Source organism: Calidris pugnax, unplaced genomic scaffold (assembly GCF_001431845.1).
Source record: "Calidris pugnax isolate Ruff unplaced genomic scaffold, ASM143184v1 scaffold102, whole genome shotgun sequence".
NCBI classification, from domain to species: Eukaryota; Metazoa; Chordata; class Aves; order Charadriiformes; family Scolopacidae; genus Calidris; species Calidris pugnax.
In genome coordinates this window covers 1,211,386-1,221,189 of record NW_015090846.1, presented here as the reverse complement: position 1 = coordinate 1,221,189, position 9,804 = coordinate 1,211,386, and the positions used below count along the sequence as shown (strand labels likewise).

Genomic DNA, 9,804 nt, shown 5'->3' with positions numbered 1-9,804 from the left:
GGAGACGGGGGGTTGATGGGGCTGGGTGGCAGCTCGCTCCATCCACGCTGACAGCGTTGGCACTTCTTGCTTTGCAAGGAGAAAAGGCTCTTGGTGCGCACGGAGCAGCTTCTGGGGGCTGAGCCAGGGGGTCCCTGTTGTGACAGAGCTCTCAGAGGGGCTCGAGGGGTCGGAGACCTTTCCCACAGCGACTCCCCCTCACCAGGAGGCTCTGGGATGGCCCCGAGGGCTTTGGGAGCAGCTCTGCTCCCCTCCAACAAGCAGCAAGGGTGCAAGGGGATGGGGATGCACAGCACCCCGTGGATGGGAGATGCTCTTTGCAGAGCAGGACCCCATGATGCTCAGGGCAACGTGGCCCCAGCACCAACCCACAACCTCCCCTTGCTGCCGGGGACAGCCCCTGCCTTCCCTCTCCTCCTTGCTTTCCCCACTCCAGGGGATAGAGGGGATATCCCTTTTTGCCCCGTTTTCTCCCCGTATTTGTGCCCACGGCAGCAGGGAGCCCTGCACGCACCTCCCAGGGAGCGGGGGCTGCTCTGGTGGAGTGTCACCACCTTAAATAAAACATGGAAGAGGGAGCAGGCGGCCGCCGCGCGTTCGCTCTCGTTATTATTTCATCCCTCCGGCTCCCGGGCGGGTTCAGCTGCTTTGCTCTCCCTGGGTTTAGTTGCTTTTCTCTCTCTGCCCGTGGCCTCTGCGTCCCTGGCAGAACCGCAGGGCTCCCCGAGGTCCCCGCATCCCTTCCTCTGCCACCACCCCCGTGTCCAGCATCACCTCCCTCACTGCCGGACCCACCCCCGCAAAGCTCGTGAGGGTCTGAACCCACCTCTGGGATGAAGGGGAGGGTGAGATGGGTCTGCCCGGGTGGGTCCCCACGGTGTCCATCTCTCTGTCCGCAGAGGATGAGCTGCGGGTACATCCTGTGCACGGTCCTGCTCTCGGTGGCCGTCCTCCTGGCGGTGACGGTCACGGGGGCCATCCTCTTCATGAACCACTACCACACGCCCGTCACCGAGTCGCCCCCCGTCATCAGCACCAACCCCGAGGAAGCCAACGCCCTGGTCACCATCGAGAAAGCCGACAGCTCCCGCATCAACATCTTCATCGACCCCAACTGCCCCGACGCCACCGGCACCTTCGGGCGCCTGGAAGGGCTGCAGACCTCCCTGCTGCGTGCCGTCACCGACCACGACGCCGAAGCCAAGGCCACCAAGAGCCAGCAGAAGGCCCTGCTGGTCACGGTGGCGGATGAGGTGGCCAAGCTGCTGACACACGCCGTGCAGCTGCGCGCCGACTGCGATGGGCTCAAGAAGGGGCACAGCGCCATGGGGCAGGAGCTCAGCGCTCTGCAGGGAGAGCAGGGCAGGCTCATCCAGGTGAGACGGGGCTGGGGGTGCTGCAGGGTGCTCCTTGGGGACAGGACCCCCCCTGTCCCCATGTCCCTGGGAGTGTAGCCACTTGCAGCCCCTGCCCATGGTGTCCAGGGCAGACCTTCAGCAGAAGGAGCTGAGATTTAAGGTGGGTGCTTGAGAATTGCAAATTAGGAAGCACAACTTCAGCTCCAGCTCATCAGCTGGCTGTGTCTCGCTGCCCAAACTGCCCCAGTACCAGCAAGCCCCCCAGGTTGTGGGTTTCCCAGCTCCAGGTCCAGTTTGGGGGCTCCGAGCAGAGCAGAGCATGGCACAGGACCACCCCAAGGGCGGTCCATGCAGCAATCACACACACCACACCCCCCCTATTTATGGTCCCAAAAATTTCCCAGCCAATGAGCTGTGTTGAAACACTCACCTGGGTGTGCTGGGGGTCTGCTGGGCTTTGTAGCAAGACCCAGGGCACGGCTGGATGCTTGGTTGTGCCCAGTCCTCCTGGTGCTCATCTCCCTCCAGCCGGAGCTCCTCCATCCCCGCTGCTTCGCTTCGCTCCCCATCCCGCTGCTCTGCCACCGCCACCCCGTGTCACTCGCCCAGCCTGGGTCACCTCGGGGGACAGTGGAGAGCCAACGGTTGTCTCAGGACACAGCTATTCCTGCCGCCTCCATGATCCTGTCCCTTGCCCAGAGATGCCCTTTATCCCACGGGGTGGTGGCACCGACGCACCCAAGTTGGGGGATTTCTCAGCCCTGGTGGCAATGGGTGCTACCTAGACCCTGACCCAGGGTCAGAAGGCACCAGAGATGGCATGGGGCATCTGCTGTGGCTTTCATGTCCCCACCAGCCTGTACCCAGGACTGCTGCCTGCAGACACTTGGGGAGCCGTAGGAACAGGCAGAGCATCCTCATGGTGGGGTGGTCAAGGGGCTGGTGGGTGGAAGGGGTTTAACCTTGTCCCCTCCATGTGTTCCCTGTTCACAGCTGCTCTCGGAGAGCCAGACCAACATGGCTCGGCTGGTGAGCTCCGTCAGCGACGTCCTGGACACGCTGCAGAAGGACCGTGGTGGTGCCCGGCCCCGGCTCAAGGCCGACCTGCAGCGAGCGCCGGCCAGGGGAGCGCGGCCCCGGGGCTGCTCCAACGGTGAGACAGCATCCCCTCGGTCCCTGGGAGAGGGGTGCACCTGGGGATGCTCCCGGCAGGTCTCTGCCTAAGAAGAAGGGAGGGAGAAAACCACTTGAGATGGGGGAAACCAGCCTGGAGAAGGGATTTAATACAGTGAGGGGGCTGGCAAGAAGATGGGGGAGGTGGAGCAGGAGGGAGGTGGAGCAGGAGGGAGGTGGAAATTTGTGTCCTATAAGGGGTTTTCCTCACTGTGTGGCCCCTAGTTGTCCATAAAGCAGCCTGCAAAGCCAGCACAAAAGCCACCTCACACCCCTGGAGACTCACCCGGTGTCCGTGCAGGCGTAGCTGGGGCAAAAGCAGAGCAAGAAGCACCCGTTCCCCTTCCTTTGGGTGCAGAGGGCAGCGCTGCACAAGAAGGGGTTTTCCTCACTGTGTGGCCCCTAGTTGTCCATAAAGCAGCCTGCAAAGCCAGCACAAAAGCCACCTCACACCCCTGGAGACTCACCCGGTGTCCGTGCAGGCGTAGCTGGGGCAAAAGCAGAGCAAGAAGCACCCATTCCCCTTCCTTCGGGTGCGGAGGGCAGCGCTGCACGGGACCCGGAATAAACAGTCACATTCAGCATCATTTGGTTAAGATGAAGCTGAGTAAGACCGTCCTGGGGCTGGGAGCACATGCCCACACTCCCTGCAGCTCCCCCTGGACATCAGCTGCCTCCCCCTCAGCTGGGTCCCAGCCTGCCCTTGCCATCACACAGGGACACGGGGTCGGTCCCCGCCGGCTGCCCAGACCCCCGGGGACCACTGGCCCTGAGCATCGGAGGAGAACAGAGGGAAAGAGCAGGGCAGCGCCGAGCCGCCAACTAGAGCTGGCAGCAAGGTTGAGCGCCTGAAAGAAATGGCAAGACATTAAATTAGATCATTAATTAACCAGCTCTCCTCTTGTCCCACCCCATCCCAACGCCACGCTGCAGGCTCCCGGCCCCGAGACTGCTTTGACATCTATGCGAGCGGACAGCAAGAAGATGGGATTTACTCCATCTTCCCCACGCACTATCCCTCTGGCTTCCAGGTCTACTGTGACATGACGACCGACGGGGGCGGCTGGACGGTGAGCTGCTGCCGTGTTGGGGACCACTGGGTGATGCCACCACCAGCCACAGGCTGTCGGCTGGACGGTGAGCTGCTGCCGTGTTGGGGGCCACTGGGTGATGCCACCGCCAGCCACGGGCTGTCCCCACACTGGGATGCCAGGGGTGGGAGACATCACTCTTGGTGCTTGGATGTGTCATCAGGCTGGGGGATAAATGCTAATGGGGTCTGGCAGTGCACAGGGTGCCCATTCCTGCAAAGAAGGGAGCAAACAGGCTTGTTGGTGTTACCAGGAGCTCAGCAACCTTGCCCTGGAGCCCAGCAGACCTGTCCCAGGCTTGGGGAGCTCGGCAGGAGCTGGAGGGTGTTTTCATGCAGGGAGTTGGATGACACAGCTGGAGTTCATCTTTCTCCCAGGTAATTAGTGATAGAACAAGAGGGAATGGCTTCAAGCTCCAACAGGGTAGGTTTAAACTGAACATGAGGAAAGAGATTTTCACAGAAAGAGTAGTCAGGCATTGGAACAGGCTGCTCAGGGAGATAGTTGAGTCACCATCCCTGGATGTGTTTAAAAGTCGTTTAGATGTGGTGTTGGGGGATACGGTGTAGGGGAGAACTTTGTAGGGTAGAGTAGATGGTTGGAATTGATGATCCCAATGGTCTTTTCCAACCTAAATGATTCTGTGAATCTCGGTGGGGATGGTGCCCGATGGGGCACGGCACAGCTGCAGCTGTGCCATGGGGTGAAAGGCTGAGTTTTGCCCCGTCCTTGGAGACCTGGTGGAGCTGAGGACAGACCCCAAACCCAGCCCGTTTCTCCTCATAATGCAGGGGTGCCCGGGGCTGTGATGCTGATTCACTCTCTCCCCAGCCACCCTGTCCGATTCGCTTTGCTGCGGCGGCTGCAACAGCCCCGTAATCACAGTAATGGGGGGGGGGAGCAGAGGGGATGGGGGGACACGGCGCTGGCAGCCCCAAGCCCAGAGATGCCCCTCACCTTGGCGACCCCTTGGGTGCAAGCAGCCCCTGCCCAGGAGGGCATCACTGGGGGTGCCAGCAGGACAGCGAGGGGGTCCCCAGGGAGGTGGCAGGGGGTTCAGCAGGACTGGAGGGGGGACAGGCAGCCTCTCCCCTGAGGACACGCTGGGTGAGTAGAGCCGAGCCGACCAGTGCCCCTCCAGCTGGGTGCTGCAGGAGACAAATCCCCGCGATCTGATTCCCCTAAGCAGCTTTGAGCGGTGCCAGGAGGGAGCTTAGCCCCCCTGCCCTTGGGGGGCCGATGAGCCTTCGGCCTCAGTCTGCCCAGAGCCCACCCTGAGCGGGAGCAGCCTGTCATACACAGGTCAGGACCAGCAGCTCCAGCAGGGAAACAGGCACAGCCCAGCCCCGGGGACCCCAGCTCCTGGGAGGGGGTCACAGAGGGAAAAGGAGGGCCCCTGTGTGCTCCCCAGGGTGAGGAGGGTCCTTGCAAACCCCTTGCACAGCCTCCACCAGCCCCAGCCCTGCCTGAAGAGCAGCCCAAGGTGATTAGCGAGACACTCAGAGGCTTATTTAAAGCTGCTGCAGCCGGGAGGGCTCGGGCTTGGGCTGAGGAGGGGGCAAAGCAAGTGATTTTACACCCAGCAGCACCGGGGGGGCTGCCTGCACCCCCCTGGTTCTGCCCTGCCCTGACCCGGGCAGAGGAGCCAAAACAAGTCCCAAATCCCAGCATTTCAGAGACGGGGGCATCCAGAGCAGGGCCAAGGGTGCTCATCCCAGGCTCCCATTTCTTGGGGCTTCTCTGCAGAGTGTCAGCTCCCAAACATACCTCCAGTCCCTCGGGGTGCAGGGGGTGTCTCAGCCATCCCTTGTGGGGCTGGAGAGGTCTTCTTAGGGCTCCAGGTAAGCCATGGCACAGCTGGGCACCATGGTGGAGAGCCTGGGAAATTTCCCTCCCCTCCTCCTCCTCCTCTGGAGCGATTACTCCTGACATTTGGGCTTATTTGCATGTGGGTGGGTGGGTGGAAGTGATAGCAGCAGCTGAATCAATTTTGACTGGGGAGCTCAGGAGCTGCTGAGCTAAACCTTAGCCTGCACGGTCGGCTTAGAGACCATGGGGAGAAGAGCCACCCCGATGCCCTGCTGGGGACAAACCTGGCTGGGGTTGCTCACTGGGTGCTGCTCAGCACCTCCCTGTCCCCACGGCCTGATCTGTGGTGTCACCCTGTCCCCTTGCCAGAGGCAGGGTCCTGGTTGTTCCCCATCCTCTTCCTCGGGAAGGCTGAGGAAGGCACAGCCCTCACTGGACCAAAGCCTCTTGTCTCTGCGATGGCCGCATCCAGCCCAGGGCATCCCTGTGCTGAGCACACGGCTGCAGCTCTGGGGCCATTTGCTGCCTTTTCTGCATAGTCAAAAAGCAGAAATCTGGCAGAGAGGGCAGCCAGCACTGGCATCCATGCCCATGCTGGGCAGGGTGGCAGGAAGGTGAAGAAATATGGAAGCCCTCACTGGACCAAAGCCTCTTGTCTCTGCGATGGCCGCATCCAGCCCAGGGCATCCCTGTGCTGAGCACACGGCTGCAGCTCTGGGGCCATTTGCTGCCTTTTCTGCATAGTCAAAAAGCAGAAATCTGGCACAGAGGGCAGCCAGCACTGGCATCCATGCCCATGCCGAGCAGGATGGCAGGAAGGTGAAGAAATACGGGAGGGAAGAGCTAGGGAGCTCCCAGCACAACCCCCCAGTGTGTTTTGTCCCCTCCTCAGCCCAGCCCAGCTGCCTGGGATATGGGTCTGGGTCGGTGCCCACCGGTGCCAAAGGGAGCATCCTCATCCTGCTCTCAGGGCCAACTTTAATTGCAGAGACTCCCCCGGGTGACCTGAGCCTTGTGGCAGTGCTGGGCTGCAGCTGTGTAATTGCCCAGCCTGACCCTGACCCCCCTTTTGACACTCACCTCCAGCATGTTATTAAAGTAATAACGAGGTGATGGAGGGTGGGGGAGGCTCAGCATCCTGAGAGGCCTGAAAAAGTTGCCTCTTCACGTGCTGCTGTCTTGGGAAGTCTTTGCAAACGCCCTGTGTTCCTCCCAGTGCCCCCAAGCCTCCATTGCTGCCCAGATGGGGCAAAGCCCCCCAGGATCAGCATCTCAGCCCCATAAGCGACGGTGCCACGACAGCTCCGGCCACATCAGCATCATTTTTTCCGTGTCCAGCATGTGGTGGGAAGTGATGGGAAAGCCAAAGGATGCGGAAGAAAAGGCTGTGCTGGCAGGATGAGGGCTGTGGTGATGTTAAGTGACAGCTTCCAGCTTCACGGGCACCTGCCATGCTGGGGATGCTGAGGGAGATGGTGCCCAGCCTGCTCATCACCCACCAGAGGGGTCCTGGGGTGGGCTTGGGGGGGTTTGAGCAGACACTGATGCACTTACACACAAGCTGGGGCAAGCCAAAGGCAGCGGGTGAGACGAGCCTGGGGAAATGTGTACTGTTTCCAAAAGATGTGATTTATGTGTCGCCACAAACAGGGATGAGACACTTCTGCTGGCGGGGACAGGGAGAAGTCCCTGGGATGGGCAGCTGCCAGTGGGGATGGTCGTAGGCTGTCACACGGGATTGGCACCTCCCGGGCACCGGCTCCTGCGATGCTCCCAGTTTATCTGCTCCGTGGCTGAACCCAAAGATGGTCTCCCTGCTGTGATGGGACTCAGAGGAACGCCACGGGGCTGGGGCTACGGGGTGGCCATGCCACAGCTGCCAAAAATGTGACCAGGAGCTGGAGCACTGCGGTGGCAGAGAAGTGATGGCCGAGCATCTCCCCAGGCTGTGGCTATGGGGGGGTTTTGAGCCCCTTGGGGGTTTGGTGGGGTCTGGTATCAGGGGGCTGTGGGTAGAGGGAGCAGAGCCCTCCCTTGCCACCAATGCCACCATAGGCACAAGCTGGCACTCCTGCTTTTCCCTGCCTTTAACCCATTTTTCTGGGTTGGTGCCTTTGCAGGATCCTGCCCCTGCGAGCTCAGCGCGACCAGGGGAGGCAGAGAGCAGGGGAGATAAATATTTCAGCCTTGCCTTTAAAGAAGGGAAGGAAATCCTTTTTGCTTAAGAGGGGGTGATGCATATTTGATGAGGAGGAAAAGAGCAGCGAGGCAGGGCTGGGAGCGAGCAGCGAGGCTGCGGGTCACCGGTGTGGGCAGCATCCCAGTACAGGCAGCATCCTGGTACAGACAGCATCCCAGTGCAGGCAGCATCCCAGTACAGGCAGCATCCCAGTGCTGGGGTGAGGAGGAGGCTCCCATGTCCTCACCTGCACACAGGTGAAGCACGAGGAGGGACTGTGCACAAGAGATGATGAGGATGGAACAGGAGACCCAGGAGGACACAGGACCTCCAGTGCCCACCAGTCCTTCCAAGCCAGTTTCCAGCCCCTTGGGGCCAAGCCTGGCTGGCAGCAGGGCACCGAGGGCTCCTTTGGTGCCCTGGGGTGATTGCCAAGACACACCAAGGCTCAGCCAAGGGAGACGTGTCCCGCACGCTTCCCTGGGCACCGCTCAGGCAATTGGCCTATTTACAACCCCGGGTCAAAGCCGATTAAGAGGGAGCATCAGTGCTGCCTCCGCCACCTTCCACACCCGGCAGCGCCGGAGCAGACTTTGTCCGGGGAAAATCAGCTTCGGGCTCCCATCCAGCCGTGCCATCCCCCTCTCCCAGCAAGCCTGAAGAAAGCCCCTTTAAACGGGCTTAACCGCAACTTCTCAAGTGCTCAACGCAGGGATAAAAATTAAGGCTCTAATTCTAGAAGGTAAGTACAGCAGGATCAGCGCTTGTGCCGTGCTGAGGAACGCGCCGCAGCCTGCGCTGGGCATCCCCAGCCCCAAAAGTGCCCGTCTGGTGATGGGCAAATTGGTGTGAAACTCCTGAGCTGGGTCTCCTCGCGTGCTGGGATGAAACCCTGGCAGGAGCAGCTGGGGGGAGGCTGCGATGGAGCATCCCTGTGGTGGAGAAAAGCACGGAGGCTTCCTGGCTGGCACCGGGGCTCGGTGGCATTGCCCGAGCCTGGGATGCTGGAATCGGGTGATCGGGCTCGGTGGCACAGCCCAGCACCAAAAACAGGGTGCTCTGGCCCCTTGGCTGCTGGCACATGGGGTGGTCGTTCCTAAATCACCCAGTGCCCCGTCCCCCCCTGCCACGGCCACGGGAGCGTGGCGCTTGGTGGCAATCAGGCAGGCTGGCTCAGCCAAGTTTAATGCAATTAATCCAGGGCTGGAGGCTTAATTAAGTTCAAATGGTCGGACACAGAGCAGCATTTTCTGGATCGTTGTCAATAAATCAAACCCAAAACTACGGATAAAAGGGGATGAAACACACAAGGGCATGACATGCCGATGAGCAGATGGGAGAGGAAAAGGGAAAGGCTCCAAGGAGACAAAGCTGCGCTGAGCCCTGGGGATCTGGCTGGGATCTTGGGGCTCTGCAGGAGCCCCACAGTTAATTTCTGTGAGAAACTAATGAGGCTGTGGCAGGAACAATGTCTGGTAATGGGGTGGCTGCCCAGGAGAGAGCAGGAACCAGGGAGCTTTACAGGGCACCGAGCATCCTGCCACTGGGGTAGATTTAGATTAGATATAGATTAGATTAGAAATTAGGGAGAAATTCTTTGAGGGTGGTGAGAGCCTGGCCCAGGTTACCCAGGGAAGCTGTGGCTGCCCCATCCCTGGAGGGGTTCAAGGCTGGAGGGGGCTTGGAGCAACCTGGTCTGGTGGGAGGTGTCCCTGCCCAGGGCAGGGGTTGGAACTGGATGATCTTTAAGGTCCCTTCCAACCCAAACCATTCTATGATTCGCAGGGTCTCTTGGACTGACCTGGGCAGCACATGCTGCAGGGACAGACCTTGAGTCATGCTGTCTGTCTGTCTGTCTGTCCATCCATCCCTCCACTCTCACCTGCAATGGCAGAACCCAGGCTGTTTCCCACACGCAGCCTGGCCCCGGGTGCAAGGTGCCCACCCTCCCGGGGACACCAGCCACCTTCCCGTAGGAACACGCCGTGGGTTTCCTGAGCTCCCACTTGCAGGCAGAGGATCCAGTGAAGTGTTTTATCTGAACCCATTCATCCGTTCCCCGGGAGCCTGGTCTGGCATTTCCCTGGGGACCCGCTCGCCAGCATCTCTATGTAATTACTGATTTGAAAGGCCCAATTTACAAGGGGGTTGTAATTACTAATTTGCACCTACGCCTAATAAGGGGGTGGCGGGG

At 60.4% G+C, this 9,804-nt stretch overlaps 1 protein-coding gene across 1 annotated transcript in view; it reads left to right on the top strand.

Moving 5' to 3' along the window:
* The window catches only part of FIBCD1 (fibrinogen C domain containing 1), a 28,768-nt gene that overhangs the window by 17,643 nt on the left and 1,321 nt on the right, over positions 1 to 9,804 (top strand). Inside the window, exons 2-4 of the mRNA XM_014942731.1 lie at positions 900 to 1,376; positions 2,352 to 2,511; positions 3,465 to 3,668. Of these exons, the coding sequence (XP_014798217.1) occupies positions 900 to 1,376; positions 2,352 to 2,511; positions 3,465 to 3,668 (841 nt within the window). The remainder of the gene's footprint in view (positions 1 to 899; positions 1,377 to 2,351; positions 2,512 to 3,464; positions 3,669 to 9,804) is intronic.